This window comes from Phoxinus phoxinus (genome assembly GCF_949152265.1).
Source record: "Phoxinus phoxinus genome assembly, chromosome: 2".
NCBI lineage: Eukaryota > Metazoa > Chordata > Actinopteri > Cypriniformes > Leuciscidae > Phoxinus > Phoxinus phoxinus.
Window position 1 is genome coordinate 12347629 of NC_136877.1, and position 24413 is coordinate 12372041.

Here is a 24413-nt window from a genome sequence, read left to right on the forward strand (position 1 = left end):
ACGCAGCTCGAGTTCCCTTGAAAGGGAACGTCTCAGGTTACGTATGTAACCCTGGTTCCCTGAAGAGGGAACGAGACGCTGTGTCGTCCTGCCATACTCCTTGCATGCCTGTGATCGACTTACTTCGGCTTTTCAGAAGCTAGCACGGTCTGTTTTCAGGTGTGCTTTATAGTTTCCTGCATGACGTCACCTGCTTATGACGTCTCGTCTTTCCATTGGACTGATTATAGGGAATGATATCATTTTTCTTGTGGCCACGACTTCTTTATGCTGAGGAAACTATACACGACTCAATCACGCAGGGGAGTTCCCTCTAGTCAGGGTTACATATGTAGCATGAGACGTTCTAACAAACATCACACTTGGATGTGGGCCGGGTGGGTTGGATGTCCACCGCAGGCTGCAGTGAGACGCTTCTCGTATGTTGATGTGTGCGAGTATCTGTGTGGAAGCCCACCGTTTCCGAAGTGTGGAGGGAATATTACTGTATTTAATAGTTTTCTGTTTCATTCATGATACCCATCAGTTCAGAGTAATATGGACTAAGGTCCCATTAGTTTTCTGTGATACAGAGCATTTATTAGCATTTGTTGTTCACTAACAGCAACAGACTGATACTGGAAACCGAAGGTAAGAATTGGTTTACAGGCTGTAAATGGAAGATTATGTATTTCAGATGCATTCATAGGATGGGATCAGAGATTAGCTTCTTAGCAACAGCTCTGTCTTTCTTTTTGTCTTTCTCTCTCTGTCTCTCTACAATGTAATGACACTTGCAAACTCGCTCTGTGCTGCAAATCGGTTGGCAAAGATGGAAAACAGATGTTTGCTCATGCTGAGAGATAAGCAGATATGTGAAAAAAATATCATAAGGTGTTACAAAACTATGACACATCATATGAGAACAGTTCTTATTCTCTTTTTTTATTTGAGCTCCACAAGATGAGGCATGTTTCACCTAGGACCATTTTCTTGCCATTTACTGTCACTGTCAGGAATTTTTTTTAGCGGAAGGATAGCATTTAATGAATTTACTTTAAAAAAAAGTTTTAACACTTATTTTGTGTGGTAACTGTTTTATAAAAGCAATATGGAACTCGAGGCGTTCAATTTTCTTTTAACATATAGACTATTAATAATAACAAATTATTCGAACTTCATTTGAATGCTGTCATGGGCACGAAGGTCTACAAATAAAGATAGACGCTCATTTATTGTCACAGAGGCTACTGATAGTCTACAGAAATACAGTCATAAAGTAAAAACTTAATTGGCATGATCGGGCAATTTGATATATAAACAAAATATATACTTCTTTAAGTAACATACATGTACTGTAATATAGAAAGTTAACTAGGTAAAGAGATCTGGGAAATGAAGGGGAAAATAAAGCAAATATATATTTTTATATAGAAATATTAAATAAATAAAAAAAGTGATCAGTGAATGGATTTAAAAGACTGTTGGATGGGATAGATAAAAATGTACAAGGAATATTATTTTAACATTTATTGATAAGAATCTTCATTCGAATGCTGTCTATAGGCACCATCACACGCAATACAATATAACAGGCAACATGTCAATATAATAATTTCTTAATTCTGCACTTATTCTTGATTAAAAATCTATATTATTATAATAGACCTATCCATTTCTAATAATTCCAGATTGCTATGGTCATACAGGTTGTTTACGCATTTAACTAGTGGCCATGAGAAATAGAAATAGATAGTTCCCTCAACATAAACACGACATAAGGATGTTGTTACCTCATCAAAATGATCTTGTGGCCACGGCTTATTATCGCGTTACCACAAGTTAATATGACGTTCCCACAAATTAATATCTTGTGGCCACGTCGTTTTATCACGTTCTCACGAGTTAATATGTCATGGCCGCAACAAAACTAAGTGAACTAAACAGGTCTCCTACTGGAAATTGAAGGTAATAATTGTATTACAGGCTGTAAATGGAAGATTATGCATTTCAGATGCATTCATAGGATGGGATCAGAGATTACCTAGCTTCTTAGCAACAGCTCTGTCTTTCTTTGAATCCACCAGGCCGAATCCAATGTCCTCATCCTCAAGATCATCAAGCACCTGGGCGGCAAGCTGCAGGAACAGCAAAGAGTTTATTGTAACGTATACAACTCTAAACCAGAAACATAGACTAAACACAGAGTGTTCAATCCTTTACTAATTGCAAAATCCTTTAACAGTAGGCCATTCAGCACTACAGCCATAAAACACAACCAACAACCTCTCTCACACTCAATATACTCAAAGCCTAAACGAGACACAAGGCCATCAATGCAAATGCCAGGAGTGCTGCCTTTGCACCTTCTAAAAATGTATGAAATAGGACCTAGAGGTGGACAAGAGATCTGACCAATGCAGAGTCTGATCAGGCATGTCAAAGACTGGACACACAGACACAGGTGCAAATGTATGTATGCTGTTGCTCAGGTCAACTGCATACATAAACATCAAGAGACAGACCAATGCATGATTCTCAACACAACATAAGAATGTGACCATTTTATAATTTCAGCTTGTATACACACGTTTGAAATAAGTGCATAAGTAAACATAATAGTAACATTCATTACATTTAAACATATTAATAAAAAAAACATAAATAACTATTTACCTTCAGACGGAGAACTTCAATCTCAGTCGCATTAAAATGTCCTTCACTAAACACTGCACTAATACAAACATCTGTGGTTGAAATCCTGATTATTAAATCTAATTCCTCCTCATGTCAGCTTGATCAAATATTTACATACTTACTCAAACACTTTTTGTACCTATCTGTCACATTTTACGTCCAATAAAAATGAAGATGAAGATGGGCGAGGTAGGCTAGTGCAAAATAACATCATAGTTTACTAAATAAAGTAAAACAGATATCCAAAATGGCGGAAACAAAACAAAACTGCATGGCAAAAACAACTGGACAATGAACTGTATGAACTAAGAAACTTAAATACTGGAGGAAAATGAACTCAAATATGAGCAGGTGTGCTAATCAATCAAAAATCTTAAAGGGGTGGTTGATTATGATTTCACTTTTCTAACTTTAGTTAGTGTGTAATTTTGCTGTTTGAGCATAAACAACATCTGCAAAGTTACAATGCTCAAAGTTCAAAGCAAAGGGAGATATTGCTTTTAAAGAAATTGCTTTTTAAAAGGACTACAACACAACACACTAACCCTAGAATTTACATAAACCCTGCCCCCGGGAACACGATTTATAGATTATCAAGACAGAATATGCTACTCAATGAGACAAGTCAACTACACATAAGCTACATAAATTCATCAACTAACCATTTAGAAATGTCCTGTTGCTTTACATGTTGTCAATTCTTGAGTCTTTCCATCTTTGTCTGACTCCGGTTTGAACATAAAAGGCTAAAAGTTTTTGAAATTTTCAGTGCATGTCTGTGTGAGTGCAAGCTCTTGAAGCTCTGCCCTCTGTGCTGGGAGCAGCTGCTCGTTTGCATTTAAAGGAACAGACACAAAACGGTGCGTTTTTGCTCACCCTCAAAAAATGACAATTTTAACATGCTATATAAAAATATATATGATTTTCTTTTAGCTAAAACTTCACATACACATTCTGGGGACATTCGAGACTTATTTTACATCTTGTGAAAAAAGCATTATACCACCCCTTTAAGCTACGTTTAGATTGTCAGTTCAAATACTATTTTTGTGCATATCCGATTGAAATCTGATCAGATTTAGCATGTGAATAGCAAAAAATCACATGAAAGGCAAAATCGTATTCAAATTGCATTTCTGGAAATCCGTTTCAGTCTGACTTCTCTGATCGGATTTCTCGTGGTTTATGTGACTTTCTCACGAGGGAGCCTGGTGGAGCCGGAAGGACAATGGTCACAGGTGAATTCGAGGGGGCGAGCAGCCAAGAGGACCCAACTTGTCGATGAGCCAAGGTAGAGCTGAGGGCTCGGAGGGATGAGTGAATCGCCACAATACTGAACAGATTATGGGTCAGGAAAGGCTTGGTGTTGGACTGAACCAGTGGCGACGAAGACAACTCTGTGTTGAACGGGACTAGTGGTGACGAAGATAACTCAGAGCAGGATGGGCCCACCAGAGGCAGAAGAGGTTCGTTAGCGGGAATCGATCAGCTACTCCCACTGGCACAGATGTTATTGCCGGCCCATGGAAACTCCCCATTGGGGCAAAGTCAATGGAAGCAATCCATATCTTTTGGGTCTGGTATTTTTTTGTCACGCTGTAGTGGATGTAGAAATCGCATGATGCACGAGGATCTAAATAAACACTACTTTATTAATCAACAAAGGAACATACAGGAGATCGCTGGAGCAAACTAACACAACCACATAACCATGAATGATACCGGACAATGAAACAAAGAAAACTGCGGGCTAAATACACAAGGGAGTAAACAAGGTAAATGTGCAAGGACTAATTAACTATTAGGGAGACTAATAATGATCAGGAACACAGGCAAAATGAGAACAGGGAAAGATGGGCGGGACCAGCGCGGACAAGAGTCTCAAGGGGTGCTTCTTGATACTCAAATGATGCTTCCTCATTTCCTTGTTCCTCCGTCCTCCAGGAAAAAAAAACCCAGAAACCGATCGAACTCAGCCATCTTGAAGGGCATGTCAATTCTACATTTGCACCCCAAGGAGGTGATGAACGAGGAGTGAGAAAGCTTCCTGAGGAGTCATGAGCAAGGATACACTTCCCTCGCATTCTAAGGGGGTGGAGCTAAGATGCAGGTAAAGAAATCGAGGAAAGGAAACAAGCAAGCACAAATTAGAAATGAGAAGTACCCAAAATATCCTCTTCCATTTCCTCAAAAAATTCAGTGGCCAGCTGCAGCTCACTCTCAGCAACGAAAGTGTGGGTGGGGCTTTCCTCCATAAGCAGTCCCACAGCAATGTATCTGTCAATGTATCTCACACTCCGTGTGAGCCATGGGATGCGGCTGGCTGGGCTCTAGGGCTGGTGACCTCTTCCTTGGGGCAGATGTTGAAAGCTGATAAATTGTTCACCCGCACCAACTCCACAAATGCAAATCTTTTCGAGGACTAACACCAGGCAGGTGTTCCTTGGATTGCTCGCTAAAGCTAGTATAATAAAACACACAAAGCGAGGCACACCAGATCGAAATAGTCCTTGTGTGGTTCTCTAATGATTGCTCATTCTGCTCTAGGCTGAGTTGGACGGCGGGTAAGTCCATAGTAAGGGAAGGGGGAAAGGAAAAGAATGCAGCAGTAAATCCTTTCTGTTAAGTCCAGTCACGTTTCTGTCAAGTCCAGTGAATATGAAGATATAGTTCAAAATAGCAGAGTGGTTTATTAAATAAAGCAAAACAGATATCTAACAGGGTGCAAACATAACTAAATAGTTAGAACATGCCACAAAAACATTACTTCAGACCGGGATTGACAGAACTCAAAATTCATTCATTTACATTAATGTTTTATTAACTTATTGTTTAATTTCATTTTCAGATCCTTACTTATTTTGATTATTGAAAATTAAATGATCATCTGACTGCCTTTTGTTGTATCCTCAGTGTACATCTGTATTATTTGTGTTATTTGTCAAAATTATGTAAAGTGTTCTTGGAATGTGTTCAATGAAAACTGTGTTGTTAATTACTCACCCTCATGTCGTTCCGAATACACACCCATATTCATTTTCGGAACACAAATGAAGATATTTTTGATGAAATCCGAGAGCTTTCCGTCCCTCCATTGGGAGCTACGCAACATTAAAAGACATCATTAATGTAATCCATGTGACTCCAGGGGTTTAACCTTAATTTTATGAAGTGACGCGAGTGCTTTGTTTGCACAATTTTTTTTTTTTTTACAAAAATATCAACCTGCAATCCAGTAGGGGGAGCACCATGACACGTGTTGTGTTGACTTAAGACCGGAAGTTGTTCTGTGAACATGCTTTGGATAATATTATTTGGTAAATATAGAGGCAAATTATGTTGTTTGTGCAAGCAAAGCACTTGAGTTGCTTCATAAAATTGAGGTTTAAACCACTGGAGTCACATGGATAACTTTAATGATGTCTTTCCTATCGTTCTGGACCTTGGATTTTTAAGTTGCGTTGCTCCCAATGGAGAGACTGAAAACTCTCGGACTTCATCAGAAATATCTTCATTTGTCTTCTGAAGATGAAAACAATAAGTCGGCACACAAATGTCAAAGTCACAGCACTCACAACAAGACACTTGAGCTTCATTCCGCCAAATTTTTGCTACATCAGAGTTTGTCCCCATCTTCCTGAATGACATCAACAAGGCTGTGTTTAACACAGCTCATGATGCAAAGGTTGGGACGTGGTGACAAGCTAGAGGGTCAGCGGCACATTCACATTGCATTAATGGCAGCAGCAGGTCACCTGTCTCTGCCTCACAGGAAGTGCTATCCTGTAAAAACTCACTGCGACATCTCTCACCGGCCACATCCAACACGTCTGAAGGAGCATCATTTGTTCTTTCCATGGTTCTTACAAACCGCTCATATGTCATAAAACACCTTTAGAGTGGCTCTAGTGAGGGGGGAAGGATGCTATTCAGATATTTTGGATGAAGCTTTAGTGATAAGCCAGACTTGAGAAACACAGAGAAAGAGAGAACAGAACAAAACAAAACACAATCATGTGAGGGCTTGAACATACCTGGTAGGTCAAGGCGGCAGGGCTTGTTAGCAACTGCAGAGAAAGGTCAGGTGACTTTAGATTGGAGCATAAATTAACTAACAGAGCAATAATACTATTAAATAAACTATTCTTGCTATTAGTCAAAGATTTATAAACTAATTTATTTTAGGGAAATTGCTTTGTACAAGCCTCTCTGGACTCCTGCACTTCTGTTCTGTTATTTTGTCTCAGCATGTTGCATCTGTTTGTCAACAGATGTTCAGAAACTAATTCAAACAAACAACCCCTGGCTGCTAAAACGTATAGGCCAACCTATACACACATGTCACTGCAGTTTACAGCTGAAATAAACACAAGTGGCAGTAAAAAAACAACCAATTGTATTTATTTTCTAACACAATTATGATTACAGGTACCGATTATTGATAAATACATTTTTAGCAAGGTTCCTTGCTCAATATGACATCAACATACTAAGTGCATGATTTGTAAACACAGTGAGTACCCACATTTCTCATAAAAGAGTAGGCAAAAAGAACCCAGATGACCTACTACTTCCGGGGAGATTCTGAAGTGTGCATTTGATGGACACTTTACTATCCCATGAGGCCACAGGAGATGATTTGTGAATGGCAGTGAAGCACACAACTAACGCTGGTAGGACACATGACAGTGGCAACATGGTATATGTAGTACATCGGTGTCACCATTGGTGCGCTTCTTTAGGGCACGCAAAGTAAGTACTTGTTCAGAATAAGCGTTTCACTTTTTTTTTTCTTGACACATTCTATTGACTATAAGTGATGTTGCACCTATATCTAACTCACATTAGAGTGTTAGTCGAGTATTAGTAGACTGGTGGGGTTAGGGTTAGAATAAGTTGACATACTGTATACTTGCAAAGTCAGTAGAATGTCTGTTGGAGGACCATCACAATAAAGAGCAAATATTAAGCAGACAGTCTACTAGTACTCTAATGAGAGTGAGTAGACATGTAGTTGCTTATAGTCAACAGAATGTTCAAAAGGGACCATCAAAATAAAGTGTTACCAAAATAAAGTACCTACTCAAGAGAGTGTTTGATTTCAGATGCAGCCAAGGTGGATAAGCCTGCATCTGCAATGGAGAGAAAAATTATATCGCCTATAGCCTTTATTGTGGACGTGTCACATGAAAAGTGCAGTGAAATATGTCAGAAAGCACCAAATTGTTCAATATTCAATAGAGAATGCATTTTTAAAGGAAAGGCATTTTTAATATTTTAATGGTATTAAAAGGAAATAAACAATAGTAAAACCAAATAGTAAAACCAAAAACAATTCTATTCTTGCTTCATAAAATAAATGTTTTGCTGTACTTCTAGCACCAGATTGTTGATGTGAAGTATCCTTTTTTGTGAGAATAATGACAGCTGAAATGACTCAGCTATGATTCATATCTGACAGCATGTTTTCAGACAGAGAAAGAATCTTATAAAACGAGAAAAAAGAAAAAGAAAAAAAAGAAACACATTTCTTTTACCCTTAGGTTGTGTTCAGATCATTTTGACCTGGAGAGGATTTCCCCGTACCCAAAAATACTAGTTAATGTTATTGCATTGGACTATAATTTACTGACTTTACTCACCTAGGGTTTAACAACTTCCCACAATTTTTTTAATACTTTTTTTTAAATTCTTTGTGTGGTTTCTTTCACATTGTAACAAAGATTGCTTTTAAATATCTCATTATGCTACATCATCACCAATTATTGTTACATAATCCACTGGAGGCGAGCTTGAAGAACCCAGTACATTTTTATTTACATCCAATGTAAACAAATAATAAATAAAACTTGACTCGGCAGAAACATAACTCACTGAACAATGAGTTACACGAACATTAGACAAAGTAACAAGGCAAACATAAGGTCTTAAAAACACAAGGACGGATGACTAAACAAGACCTGTAGACAATCAAGACAATAGGCTAGTTCGACTTGAACCGGCGCTGCACAGACCGATCGGTGAATGTCATCAAAGTACCGCGAGAGCTCATAGAAAGTAGACGGCTCCTTATGCTTTTGAATTGCTCTCCTTATGCTTTGAATTGAAATTTGTTTTGAAATACTTTTATTTTGTAGAAAATGGCGCAAAGTCACACTTGTGGTGTTCAGGCTAAAAAATTACCGGCCTACAATTTTTTTTCTTATACATCTCTTTTTATTCTTTTTTTTCACCAAATATTAGATTCAATCTTTTCATCAAGTTGTTTTCTTTAAATTAGCACAGGTTTTGTATCTATTTTTTAAATTGATTGATCGTAGGCCTCATTGTTTTGAGCTTATATTGGAGAAAAAAAAATGATCGGCCATTGAAAATGAACGGTGGAGTCGAAAATCAGAGAAACAATTAGTGTTCAGGAGCGTGTTCATCATGTTCATGTTTGCATATGTACATGGGCTTGCAAAAATACTTGCCTCAGACCTGTACATGTGTAGATACATGTGTACTTGTGCACCCCCGCTCGCGCACACACACACACACGCGCGCGCACAAGCACACATGCACTCTGTGGTGGAAGTTTTATGATATTCATTGATCTTTAGTAAAATATAGATGATTCAAAGAATGTCACATGTGTGTCTCTCACTTGTAGTGAGAGAAGATTCTGTTTATGTACCTGGGGAGGCAGAAGGGAGAGACACTCCAGAGAACAGACGAACAAGGACCTCTGACCATATTGTCAGAAGGCCATTTGGTGCAGGGGGGCTAGTGGGCCAACTAATGTTATGGCTTTCTTGTCTATGGAAAACTACTGGATGGAAAACTACTGGGGAAGAAGGCCTTGAATCTGAGATAAAAGCTAGTTGAGTCTGTCTGGGGGTGTGTCACTCTTCTGCACAGGGTAACAACTGTGTATTAGACTGCTCCTATTCTTGCAAGAATAAATACTTCTATTTTATAATTTGACTTTGAGTGTCTCTTACGCAGTGATGTTTGTTTGATGAATTTTTGCCACAACAACTCACATCCAACAGGTACACATACAAACTATTTTGAGTATTACAGGCTTTCTTTTTCACAGAGATGAACTTTATCTTCAAATCAGTGAGGCTCAGATCAATGACGCCTAAATGAAAGAAAACAAGTTGACAAAAAGATTGAATCCAATATTTGGTGATGAAATAGCATTATGAGTTATTTATAAGCTATATTTTGTAGGCCGGTCATTTTGGACAGTGTGACTTTGAGTCATTTTGTACAAAATAAAACCATTTCAAAACAAGTTTCCTGGTTAAACATTAAAGCACACTGACACTAGTGTGATGAACAGTACATTTTTATGTAAAATTGACAAAAATATCCAAAATGTTTTCTTTTTCTCTCAAAATCTGTACATAAGCTCAGATAAATAAGGCCTACGATTGACCAGTTCCACAATAAATACAAAACCTGGCCTAATGGAAAGAAAACAAGCTGACAAAAAAAATGTAATCCAATATCTGGTGATAAGGTAGCACAACTAGATTTATACGCCTTTTTTTTTGCAGGCCGGTAATTTTTCACTATAAACATTACAAGTGCTATAGGGTTTTCAACACAGCAAAAGGGTTAAGCTGATGTAACACCAAAATATCTTGTGACACAACCATGGATGTGTGAAAGAATTGTAAGGTCGAATTCAAATTACTGTGTTTTTTGATGCTGAAGAGAAACTGAATTGCCCATGCTAATTTTATCACCGTTTTATTCCTCTTGTTTGTAATGTTTAACATGCTTAGAGATGTCTGACCTTCACTTCAGAAGTCAATGAGTTCAGGAAATCAACTATGAGGAAAATAGTTCATTTAAATATCTAAACCTGCACCAGAAAAAGCGAATTACATATTTGACCTTTGGGTTCAGACGCGAGTTGACTTTAACAAATAACAAAAAAGTTGCATGGTGTTTTTTTTAAGTTATTTTTCTCCTTTAGTACATGGCAAAATTGAGCAGTAGTCCTTAATTAACTGGCTTTGCTTAGTGACCATTAAAAACAGTACTACATTTTTGTTCAATCTATTGTTCTTTTTGTCTGTAAGGCATATAAACATTCAAACGTCAAGGCATTTTAAATGTTTTATCAAAACTTTAAAAAAAGACTTTGTCAAGTCACCTATAGCGCTTTATACAATACTGATTGTTTCAAATAAGCTTCAATGATGAAACTATATCATAATATGAGACAAAATAAAATTCTGCTGAAAAGTGGCTATAAAACAAAATAGTGAGCAAGTCAAGTCACCTTTATTTATATAGCGCTTTTTACAATACAGATTGTTTTAAACCAGCTTTACAGTGATAACAGGAAAATAATGTTTGTTTTGGCTGTTCAGTTAAGTGTTGATTCATTTCTGTTGTAAAAAGTTAGTCATTTAGTACATGTATCTTTACAGCCGCTCTGGAGAAAACAGTGATGTCATCGTCCAGCTCAGCTCAGTTCACACACAATGGTGTCAATGCAGGCAGATCAATAATATTGTTGAATATTAAGTGTTCCCAACGAAGCAAGCCGGACAGGCTGCATTAAAGGTCAGATTGAATCGGAACATTCCAAATATTTATATTCCAGTTCATGGTTCAAGATCAAGCTGGTATGGAGACGGGTTTGTTGAGGATCTGTGCCACTGGCTGTTGTGTCGATGAGACCTTTACAGGGGAGAATCTAGTTGACACAATCTCTGCTGGCACTTCAGGGCTGTCATTATTCAGTTGAATGTTGGTTTAATATTACTGAATATTAACATTAACTTCATCAATCCAACATTCAAAATGTATATTGGCTAACATTACTTTTCTAGTATGAATTACATACATCTACATCTACATTTATGTGAATTTCTTTGAATTCAAAATAAATAATTTTTAAATGGCTAATGAGAGCTAAAATGTGCAGCTACTGTTAGTCATTTCTTCTGTTGCGATGCACAATACATTATCTTGGTTTGGGCTGGTGGCTCAGCGAGTGGCACATTCACCACTGACTCATCACCACTGAGCTCGCAGACGCTTTCATCACACTAAACGACAGCGCCTGTTTCTGTCCCCTCTACACATCAAATAATCCAGCGTCTTCCACCATCCAAAACCTGCACAAACCACAATGGGACGTTCTGACTGCAGCTTGCTGTTTATGTGGACAGCAAAAGGCCATAGAAAAGAATGATGCTTTTCATTTGATGAACCCAAAATTTAGTATCAACATTTTAGTGAAGCCTATCTATCTTGCCATTTAAAATCACAAGGGAAATATGAAACCGCTATGCTTACAGAGCAAGATTATTAAAATCATAACTAATCCTTAAGGGACTAAGACAATATCTGAAACATGACCATAAATAATTTTCTCTTTCTTATTCTCCAACCACTAATGTCTTTGTTTTACATGGTAATTACATTATCATACCAGATGGTCCTATTCAAACATTCCCTAATAGTGATCATTGCTGAAATTCAATATATATTCAGCACTAGTAGGCTATACTAGTGCTGGGCAAAGATTAATCGCGATTAATCACATCCAAAATAAAAGTTTGTGTTTACATAATATATGTGTGTGTACTGTGTATAATTATTTTGTATATATAAATGCACACATATGCATGTAGGCTATATTTTTAAGAAATATTTGCATATACACTGTATAGTATATTTATACATACATTATATTATATATAAATATACATATTTTAGATATATAACACATTTTTCTTAAATATATTCATGCATGTCTGTGTATTTATATATACAAAATAATTATACACAGTACACACACATATATTATGTAAACACAAACGTTTATTTTGGATGCGATTAATCGCGATTAATCTTTGCCCAGCACTAATATATACACAAGATATGTAAAACATATTTAAATGATATTAGTTTGGGACACTTTGTAAACTTTCTATGTGCCAGTTTTGTTTTGTTTCATCCCAGCAAACAAAAATATGTTCTAAAAAAATTTGGCTAATGTTCTCATTAAATTATGAAAACGTTATTTCTGACCTTACAGTTATTACAACGTTGTTGTAAGTAATTTATAAGTGGTTAGTTAATGATGAACTAATCATTTACAAAACATCCATAAATTATTAGCAAGTGATATGCTAACATTTTATATAGGCTATGTTTTGTAAATTCCGTTACAAGTAATTTACAAGAGATTAGTCAATTATTAACTAATCATTTACGAAACATGACTATGCGTTAATAAATTATTAATAAGTGATATGTTAATTATTTTATGTATGTTTTGTAGATTCTGTTATAAGTCATTTACAATTGATTAGTTAATAATTTACTAATCATTTACAAAACATGAATATGCGTTTCATAAATGTTTAATAAATTGTTAATTTTTTTAATGTTTTGCTAACATCAGGTGCACAGTGGTTAAAGACTCCATGTGTTTCAGAGAAGACAGCTGTCTATACCCTCACCAGTCAGCACTTACACTACAGTACACACTACAGTGTTCAGCACCTGTTATAGATGATGTGTAACACATGATTAAATCATTTACAACACTTTCTGCATCCTCTAATCTAAAGTGTAAATTCATCACTTGTAAATGTGTTACACATCATTCGTAGATTACCACTTCAAGAATCAATAAGGCATAAGGTCAACGAATCGTATCTACGAATGATAACACATTTACAAGTGATGAATAGTTGACACTTTGGAATAGGGGATGCAGAAAGTGTTATAAATGATTTATTAATGCGTTTACACATCATCTATAACAGGTGTTGAACACTGTTGCTTACCTGTTACAAATTATATGTACGTGTATTCAAGGCACTTTCTGCATCCCCTAATCTAAAGTGTAAACTATTCATCACTTGTAAATTTGTTACACATCATTCGTGTGGAGTGTCTTGATAAAACAAGGACACACACACACACACACACACACACACACACACACACACACACACACCCACACACACACACACATTTCAGATTTGAGTAGCCTATTTATTTATTTATTTATTTATTTGGCCACATTTAACTTTGATGGACTTTCACAAACAATGTTGGAATTTAAATGTCAAAGTATTATTATTATTTTTTTCACTTTGTAGGCTATGGAATTTATTTACTATTTTGATCACTTGTTTATTTATTAAAATATAGCATTTTTTCATGCAATAAACCCTTTAAAATGTGATTTTAAGCTTGTTTTTATTAATATTATTATTATTGTTAATGTTATTATTAAATAATTGTAAATGCAGCTGCCACACAAAAATTTAATTCAATTGCAATTACTATATTTGATGATTTTATTTATGTATTGCAAAACTGTGGCCCTTTCATATCTCTATCCATGATATTGATCCATAATAGAAGGATGATTGGATGAGGGATGGATGTATGGATATCTATCTATATAGATGCACAAACAATGTCAAACTATACAGATAAAATTTTACTGAAATATGTGTGTTACAGTGTTACAAGTGTTACAACGAACCCCTCTGTCTGTTACAATTAACCCCACATATGGGGTAAGTTGTAAGTTGTAAATTGTAAGTTCTCTTACGAGAGTTCTCTCGTACTGCGTCGAAGACGCTACGGGAAAGATTCTTTCTCGAGATATTGAAGCCTAAAAATTAATCCTTAATTTTGTTATTAATGTAAAACGCTTTCAGCAGCATACAGCCTTAGGCGGAACAGCTTGCGCGCCCATTGGCTGTTCTGCTGGAAAAGCAGCAGCCTATACGAGGCCCCCAGTGACGCTTGACCCAATGAGGACGCTTCGCGCCCTCTGCGTCACGTCCCGCCGAAACGGGCGTGGCCTAGGCCTATAAATTCTCGAGCGGGCTGCTTCCACACTGATTTTCTTTACTTCAGCGAAGCTCCCGCATCATTGGAATCTGGATACAAGCCGCCACAGCCGTCGAGAAAGCACCTCTGCAGGACGCGCCCTTCTCTGAAGCCGCTGGTCATCGCCGCCTTCAGTTGCCGTTCCCTGCGACGCTATTCGGCGTGGATTTATATCCTTTTCATTGTGTGTGTGTTTTGTGTGTGTTCGCCGTCGCGTCACACATTTTTTTCCACTCACAAAAGAGCACGAGCGTCTTTTTAAAGATGCCTCGTACCTCCTGCGGCTCGTGCAGAGCCCCACTCGTCGACGGGGACCACCACGTGCTGTGTGTTTCCTGCATGGGTGAAGAGCATGCAGCTATCGCACTCGGTGATGGTGGCTGACATCACTGCGACATGACGCCTATGGCGACTCTGCGGACTCGCCTAGCATCGTTCGCCGAAGCTGCACTTCCACCCGCCACGGTGCCACGCCGTAAAAAGCGCCGCGCTCAGCGGGTCCCAGAACCTCCCTCCACCGCGAGAAGCTCGCCGCCGCCACAAGCTTCTCCATCTGCTTCCCTGGAGTCGCTCACCGACGGACAACGGCCGCTGTCTGCCGCCGCGTCTGTGGGGGAAGACGACTGCTATTCTCTCCTTGCTTCGGGAAGCAAGGGATGGGCGAGCTCCGTGGACCTCCCCTCCCCCGCCGTTCCGGAACGCCGAGGAGGGAAAGTTAGCATCGAGGCAGAGCTGATGCGTCTGCTCTCACAGGCCGTCGCGAGCCTCAGCCTCGATTGGTCGACGCCCGAAGAGCCTGCACTCAACCGGCTGGATGGCTGCTTTCTAGCCGGAGACCGCGCTTCGCCGCCCTCTAGACACGCCCCCTTTCTTCCTGAGCTTCACGAAGAAGTGGCGAAGTCCTGGAAAGCCCCTTTCTCAGCCAGAGTGCGCACTTCTGCCTCGGCAGCATTCTCCGCGGTGGACGGTGCTCGAGACAGAGGCTACCACTCTCTTCCTCCGGTGGAAGAGGCCATAGCGACTCACCTTTCCCCACCCTCTGCTGGACGGCGGGCTAAGGGAGTGTTACCGTCGAGATCCTGCCGCACGTCGTCAGCTTTGAACGGCCGCGTTTACTCCGCCTCCAGACAAGCTGCATCGGCGCTGCACACCATGGCGGTACTTCAAATCCACCAGGCTAACCTTCTCCGCAAGCTGGACGAGGAAGGCCCGGGAGCGATCAACGTGCCGGATCTACGTAGCGCCACGGACCTCGCCCTTCGCGCTACAAAGTCCGCTGCACATGCCATTGGGAGGATTATGGCCTCCGCGACAGTAGCAGAGAGACATCTGTGGCTGACGCTCTCCGAGATGGCGGAGTTAGAGCGTTCTGCGTTCCTCGACGCTCCCGTCTCGACGACTGGCCTCTTCGGATCATCCGTCAAGGATTTTGCGGACCGATTCGCTGAGGTACAGAAAACGTCGCAAGCCATGAGACAATTCCTGCCCAAGCGCTCCAGCTCCGCGACAGGCCGCCCTAAACAGCCGCCTGTTCGAGCTCAGCAGCGCCCCGCGCCCGCCGCGGCAACCCAGCAGCAGAAGGCCCGAGACCAGAGACCACGCTCTCGCTCAGCCGGACGCCGCCCCCCGCCGCGTGGGCCTCGGCCAAAGATCCCGATCAAGCCCGAGGCCTCTGCGCCTTCCTAGCCCGGCTAGGAAAAAGACGGTGTTCAGGTCCCGCTGCTGCCGGACTTCCACCCAAGATTCCCGCTCGTACAGCCCCAGCGCTCGCGTTTGTACAAGTGTATACTGCAGCCAACAAACCGGCAGTAAAGCCCGTTTGCCTGCACACAAACGCCGTTTTCACGACCCAGATAAGTCTGAAAAAGAGTTTAATTTCTGGTGTTCCGGCCACGGCCGATGGTGTAATGTGTGTAACTGTAATGCCCACCCAGTGCCCATTCGTACACACAAGCACAGCCCCGTACAACACAGGGTCTGCACACATAAAATCGACTCACGTCGATTGTGCATCACACGTGGTGAGCGTGCCCACTATTCAGTGCCCACAACCACTACACACTGCACGTCCCGCGGTTTCTGTAAAAACGAAACCAACGCACGGTCAGTCAGTTCTAACATACAGTACCCCCAGTGTAATAAATGTGCCCGCTGTCACGCACCCACATTTATCCACGAACATAACGAGCCCTATGGGGCTCGCCCCGCGCGCTCTCTCTCAACTGACAGAGTTGAGCGCGCGCGGGATGCCCGCTCGATTAAGCGCGCACCCCGCCTCAAACGCTGCAAACACGGCGTCCATGTTACAGCACACGGTTGCTCTCGCGTCGCCGCCATTTCGCGACCAGGGCCCGGAATTCATTCGACCCCTAGCTACTCGTGCAGATGCATAGGGGGAAACTTCCCGGGGTTTCAGAATGGGTGTTGAACATCATAAAAAGAGGCTATTCGCTACAGTTCGCTCGACGCCCTCGCCGTCACACGGCGAGAGTCAAGACTACGGTGAAAACAGAAGTAGCACACCTACTTCGGGCCGAAATAGCGAAGCTATTGAGCAAAGGGGCCATAGAGCCTTTATCACAAGCTCAGAGCGAAGGGGGTTTGTACAGCAGATATTTCCTGGTGCCAAAGAAAGACGGGGGTCTCAGACCCATTTTAGATCTGCGGCAGCTGAACGAAACGCTTATGAAGCGAAAGTTCAGAATGCTCACGACCAGAAAAATACTCGCGCAGATTCGCAGAGGAGACTGGTTTATGACAATAGATCTGAAAGACACGTATTTTCAATTACAAATTGCGTCACGTCACAGGCAGTTCTTGAGATTCGCCTTCGAGGGCCAGGCATATCAGTACACAGTCCTGCCATTCAGCCTGTCTCTAGCACCTCGTACATTTACAGTGTGCATGGACGCGGCGCTGGCAGCCCTGAGACTCCGAGGCATACGAATTCTGAATTATTTGGACGACTGGCTGATTCTAGCCCAGTCGCGTTCAGAACTCGTATGGCACAAGACTTTACTACTCGATCACCTCGAGTGTTTAGGTCTCAGAGTCAACTGGGAGAAGAGTTCACTGTTTCCCGGTCAAAAGGTTTCTTTTCTGGGAGTGGTACTGGACTCGCTGTCTATGACGGCACAGCTGTCATCACAGCGCAGACTGAGTATTCTGCATATGATAGCATCCTTCCGCTGCGGTCACATAGTCCCGCTCAGGAAGTTTCAGAGAACGCTGGGCCTTATGGCCTCGGCGTCATCAGTGCTACAGCTGGGTCTGCTGCGCATGGGTTTCCGGTCTGTGTCGCCTCAGGGTCGATCAGGAATGCATGTCAGCCCTGACACTATGGAGAGCGTCAGACTGGTACCGATCAGGTGTAAGCCTGGGGACTTCCTCGGGCGTGAGGGTGGCGTCCACGGACGCGTCCACCTCAGGCTGGGGAGCGCTGCTCGAGGGCAGACCGCCCTTTGGCCAATGGTCAGAACGGGACAGGCTACCACACATAAACTGCCTGGAAATGTTGGCAGTGGACCTAGCGCTGAGGCGTTTTTGTCCCCGGATAAAAGGACACCACGTCCTGGTCCGTTCGGACAACATGTCGGTAGTGGCCTACATAAACCGCCAGGGGGGCGTAAGATCCCGAAACCTATACAGGTTGACGGAACGCCTCTTGGTCTGGGCCCAGCACAACCTGCGCTCGCTGAGAGCAGTACACGTGCCAGGGCACTTAAACGTAGGCCCGGACAGACTCTCACGGAACAACGTTCCTACGGGAGAGTGGTCTCTACACCCACAGACAGTGCGGCTGCTGTGGAAAACGTTCGGCAGAGCAGAAATAGACCTGTTTGCATCTCAGGAGAATGCTCAGTGCCCGAAATTCTTTTCAAAGAGCATGAACGCGCTGGCCAGTGTCTGGCCCCGCTGTCCGCTCTCTGCTTTTCCTCCTGTCTCACTCCTACCTCAGGTGTTGGAGCGAATTAGAGAAAGCGGATGCTCAGTGCTACTCGTTGCTCCGCACGAACCAAGCGTGGTTTCCAGTATTGATGCAGCTGACGAGCACTGCCCCATGGCCGATACCGGTGAGGAGGGACCTCCTCTCTCAGGCCAAGGGCTCGATTTTGCATCCTCGCCCAGAACTATGGTCCCTACATGCGTGGGCTATAAACGGGTACCCGCTAACCTCCCGAAGGGAGTACTAGACACGATCGAGCAGGCTAGAGCCCCGTCCACTAGGCGGCTCTATGCCTCTAAATGGTTTCGGGTTGGTGTTCAGCCCGGGGTCTATCACCCCTACATTGCGGGGAGATGGAAATTCTCTCCTTTTTGCAAGAGCTACTGGATAAGGGTAGAACCCCATCCACGCTCAAAGTCTATGTGGCGGCTATATCAGCGGTCGTTAATCCGACGCTTGGCCGTTCACTGGGCAGGAACGACCTGGTGGTTTGTTTCCTCAAAGGAGCTAGGAGGCTGAATCCTCCCAGACCTCCTTCAGTCCCCGTCTGGGACCTTTCTACGGTACTGAATGCCATGAAGGGTGCCCCATTTGAGCCTGTACACTCAGTTGAGATGAAGCACTTGTCTTTCAAGACTGTGTTTCTTCTGGCTCTTGCTTCAGTGAAGCGCGTGGGGGATTTGCAGGCACTCTCAGTGAGAGCGTCATGTATGGAGTTCGGGCCTAACGACTCTAAAGTCGTACTAAAACCGAAACATGGGTACGTGCCTAAGTCCCTCAACACACCGTTCAGGGCTCAGGTCATCTCCCTGTTGGCTCTGCCGGCCTCCGAGGACGGTAGACTTGTAGTCAAGACCGCTTAAACCGAGACCAAGACACTACCAAGACCAGAGGGTATCGAGACCAAGACAAGACCAAGACCAAGACAGACCAAGTCGAGACCAAGACCGAGACCAAGTCGAGACCGGAGGGGAAAAAAACAGACTAGTGTTGAAGCTAAGCAATAACCTGTATGAACTCAAGAACAGCAGCATACTAGGGTTCAGCCGCAGTTTACCTTCAATACGTATTAGACGGTATTACTTCAACTACACATGCAGAACAACAGAGACAGACCATGTCGTGTGTGTGACTGTGAGCTCACTGTAAATGTTTTTTGCAGACTGGGTGAGATCAACTGTGTAGCAATTGCATGACGGCTGTTACTGCACTATTAGAGGATTGAGACTCCCTTAACTTTTGTGTACTGTTGAGGACTGACATGACTGGTTCATCTGACAAAACATCAAACACCATCTTGCTCCAACAACTGTCTAAAGAATGAGAAATATGTAACCAATCGAAATTATACTTAATGTGTTGATGAAATAGTAACATCAAAATAAAGATACACAATTATAAATTTGGATTAGGCCTAATGTTTAGTCAACACAACAGAGATATGCAGATGATATTTAAGATCATTTATTTAGTCTAACACCATCTTAAATACAATAGTGCAATAAAACAACACACACACACACACACACACACACACAAACCGTTGGCGGTGCGCTCAAAGTCATCTGTCAGTTGTGCAGTTACCCAAAATCTCCTGAATGAAGTTAAAACCCATCATGTCACTGATATGTAGTGATCAAAGTGCTCGTTGCGCTGCGATCAGTGGCGCGGATAGAGTGTTTTCTCGTGTGGCTCGCGCACACGCCGCACTGTCTTCACTCGGATGCGCGCTTCAATCCGTTGCGGATACTCTCTATTCGTTCTGGTGAAATCACAAAACATAATGCACAAAAACGTGTCCCTCCTTGATATACAACCACTGATAAACATAATCGGTTTTGATGAGAGAAAAAAACTATACGAGAAAAAAAAAGACCTATACGAGTGCGGATTAGAACCGAGAACCTCTGACACGGTCAGCGAAAGTTTTACCACTGGACCATTAAGATATACATTGTTCTAAAAAGGCGAAACAGCTCTGTAACAAAAAATACATGCATGTGATTGGTTGCATTTGAAGGGCGCGAAATAATTAATAATGCTGCATTATCGAACGTTGTGTCGTTGTGGATATTGCAGTATTGTATTGCTAAATCCCCCGACCACTATGTCGGTCTGAGACAGCGAGACCTAGACAAGACCGAGAGGTCCGAGACCAAGACAAGACCGAGACCAAAGACCGTCAAGGCCGTGACAAGACCGAGACCACGTAAAAGTGGTCTCGAGACCGGTCTAGATGGGTGGTGGATGCCATAGCGCTGGCCTACGCATTGGAAGGTCTAACATGCCCTCTGGGCATCAGAGCACTCTCTACGAGGGGCATGGCCTCCTTGTGGGCTTGGTATAGTGGAATCTCGTTGCATGATATCTGTATGGCGGCAGGCTGGGCCTCCCCGTCTACATTTTTTAAGGTTCTATAACCTAGAGGTTCCCGCGTTGCAGGCCAAACTACTCTCGGTCTAGATGACCCAAAACGGTGTTCCTGCCCCGCCTTGCGGCCCAGACCACCTAACGTTCTAAGCATCACTCACTGACAAACTGCGTCCTATGAGCATGCTATGACCCACCATATATATTTATTCATTTACATATATATAATATTATGTCCTTCGGGGCACTATTATAAAGGGATGATGCTATTCTAGCCGCTCTCCCTATAAACTCCCTGTGAGTCTTTGCGTTCAGGCACTTATATGCCCCGGGCGCGCGTGCCCTGGGGTGTCTGTGTCGGATCAGAGCACGCACGGAGTTTTACACGGGGTTCCCGTAGCGTCTTCGACGCAGTACGAGAGAACTCTCGTAAGAGAGTTCTCTCTAGAAGAGGAACGAGTACTGCGTCTCCGTGCCGTGCATGCCCACTCTGCACCGCTTCATTGGCGAAAATCAGTGTGGAAGCAGCCCGCTCGAGAATTTATAGGCCTAGGCCACGCCCGTTTCGGCGGGACGTGACGCAGAGGGCACGAAGCAAGCACTTGGGGCCTCGCAAAGGCTGCTGCTTTTCCAGCAGAACAGCCAATGGGCGCGCAAGCTGTTCCACCTAAGGCTGTATGCTGCTGAAAGCGTTTTACATTAATAACAAAATTAAGGATTAATTTTTAGGCTTCAATATCTCGAGAAAGAATCTTTCCCGTAGCGTCTTCGACGCAGTACTCTTTCCACTTCTAGAGAGAACCGAGGTTACGTTAGTAACCGAGTACGTTTTCATTTGTAGCAGAGATGTGTAAGTTGCTTGTGTAGAAAAGATATTAATCTAACTTAATTTTTTTTTTTTTATATATAATTGAGCCAAGACCAAAATGTGTTAGGTTGTGCCCTGCTCTCCCCTAATTGATAGCTTGTACCTCATGAAACTGATTTTGGACAGACTTCTGAGGCAGCATAACTGTTATAATCTTCAGAAAAATAGAGTGGGCTTTGGTGATAATAACTAAGCAAATATTTAATTACAACAATAGTAATTTCTCGCTAGAAATTAGATTGGTCAAAAAATATAGTCATCAGTGTCCCAATGTGTAGTGAGCCAGCGTCCTTGACGGTCCTTTACCAGTGCCCGAACAGGATATACTGATTCACAAACTCAGCAGCTAGGGAGCTGATTGAGAACTGTTTAAGAGATGTTATGTTTGAGAGATGCAAGGGCTTTTATGAGTGTGATTCAGCTTTAATATGAACACTGAAGTCTCAGGGTTCTCATTTCACTGTGCAAATCTCGCTCTCCAGCAGCAATGATGAGAAACGTAGAGAGAAAGTTAATGAAGCACGTGAAGCTGTGCTTCATAAGTGATTACTCATTCATAAAGCCTCTTTATGAGTCCAGATGCTTACAATTCATCTGGTTTGCAGTTATAGTTTGGATGAATATGAAGACTCACATACACATGTGAACAGGAAAAATATTGGCAGGTAAGAGCATGCGGTTAAAATAAAATATATTATATAATTGACAGGAGAATTAATGATGTGCTGGTGGGAACCGAGTGATGGGATAAGTGTAGAGGATGGTGACTAGGTTGATATTTCACACACAATGATAAAACACTTATTTTGCAGCAAACAAGAAAGGACTTAGACTTCAAAGGCCACACCTTCGAAGGCCCCGAAGTTCGGACTGAGCGTTGTTAAACGGGATGGTCTAGCCTACAGAGGACCGTTCTTGTCACCTAGCAACTGTGACAGCTGCTGTTGATGATGAGTGACAGTAACGATTGTACTAGACTTTTTCGAAAGTTATATTAAACTGTCTGAAAACAAAACAGGATTCACAAACTGTCTAAATATGTCCACGATGATCGATTTCTGTATATATAATGGGTATGTACTATATATAATTGCATCTTAGTAAGATATAAGTCAACATTTTAACCTCTTTAAAGTTTATTTAATTTTTAAATTTGTATCAGATATTTGAGTGAGTTGAAGCCCAATTCTTATGTTTAAAAGTGTAATTCGGATTACACTTTTAAACATAAGAATCCATCTGTTGTATCCATCTGTTGGATACAAGGATCCATCTGTTGTATCCTTAATTTAACGAATGACTTTGAAGGATCCTTCGATTTGGGACAGCCTTCGTTGAGCCTTTTGATCAGCCAAACAAATCTGTTTCTATAGAAACAGTAATTAGCATATGAGCACATGGCTGACGGGCAATTTACACCAACTGCGGAACGGCTGCTGATCCGCTACGGAACGGCGGGTGAGTCAATAGGTTTCCATTAAAGTCAATGTGTGTATTTTCACTGACTGTGGAACGGCTGCGTTCCTCCGTCCCAGCTCCGGCGAACTGCAGCCCTCCGGAGCAGATACGCAGAGCTTCTATTTTTGTCGGATTCCAGAGATCTCCGCAGCAATTCAGCACAGGGCAGATTGTGCGGGACAGGTTATATTGCGCGATCATACGTAAATTTGCAAGATCTCGTGGGTCCTCGTGATTTCAGCTGTCAGTCATGGCCGCAGCCGTTCCGCAATAAATCCGGACCTGGTGGGTATTGAAGGACAGCGGAGCATGGAGCCGACACGCAAGCGGAACCGATCCGCAGCCGTTCCGCAGTTGGTGGAAATCCGGGGTAACAAATTTGGCCACCCACATGAGTTCACTCACAAGATACAGAAAAATAAGATAAAGATCATCTTTTCCTCTGAAGTGTTTGTTGTGTGTCCTTACCATAGAGCTTAGTAATTGTGTATTTTGCACTACATTTTAAAAATCTATCTGATGCATATTAGTTGGCAAAAGTCAAAACCAATTACTTTTAATGACGTTGCTAGCTGCCAGTTATCTGCAATATTAGCAAAAATGTAATTCACACAACATGTCTTTACCACAGTTGTTACAGTTAAGACTTTGTGTTGTGGTAGAGACAAATTCATGCTTTATGTATATTACACTGATCGGCCACAACATTAAAACCACTGACAGGTGTAGTGCATATCATTTTTGTATCATTACAATGGTACCTGTCAAGATATGGAATATATTAGGCACCAAATGAACAGTCAGTTATTGAATTTCTTGTGTTGGAACTGAACCGGCATCAGGTTCATAGGCGCACAAGGCTCACTGAGAAGGCTAGCCTGTCTGGTCCAATCACACAGAAGAGCTACTACCTTTAGAAAATCTGCTGAAAAACGTAATGCTGCCCTTGATAGAATCAGAAAAAATTTCAGACCACTCAGCAGTTTGCTGCATAGCCGCAGACCGGACAGAGTGCCCATGAAGACCCCTGTCCAAAGTGCCTTCAATGGGCACGTAAGTGTCCAAACTCAACCACTAAACCAAGAGATGGCAGCAGGATGCACAATGGGAAGATGGAGGACCTGCGCCTGGACACATCCACAACGCATCCCTGAAGTGCCAGCCTCATCTGCCCTGACGGCCTCATCAACACGACAGCCATCGGCACTGATCCTCAACAAAACT

The 24413-nt window shown here is 42.1% G+C and overlaps 1 protein-coding gene across 2 annotated transcripts in view; it reads right to left on the reverse strand.

Annotated features, from left to right (window-relative positions):
- casq1b (calsequestrin 1b) overlaps positions 1-24413 on the reverse strand; it is a 61382-nt gene that overhangs the window by 17237 nt on the left and 19732 nt on the right. The window contains exons 2-3 of one of the 2 annotated variants that reach the window (XM_079597703.1): positions 6711-6743; positions 2024-2117 (exon numbers count right to left, since the gene is read on the reverse strand). In XM_079597703.1, the coding sequence (XP_079453829.1) occupies positions 2024-2117; positions 6711-6743 (127 nt within the window). The remainder of the gene's footprint in view (positions 1-2023; positions 2118-6710; positions 6744-24413) is intronic. The other variant, XM_079597704.1, reaches the window with a different exon arrangement.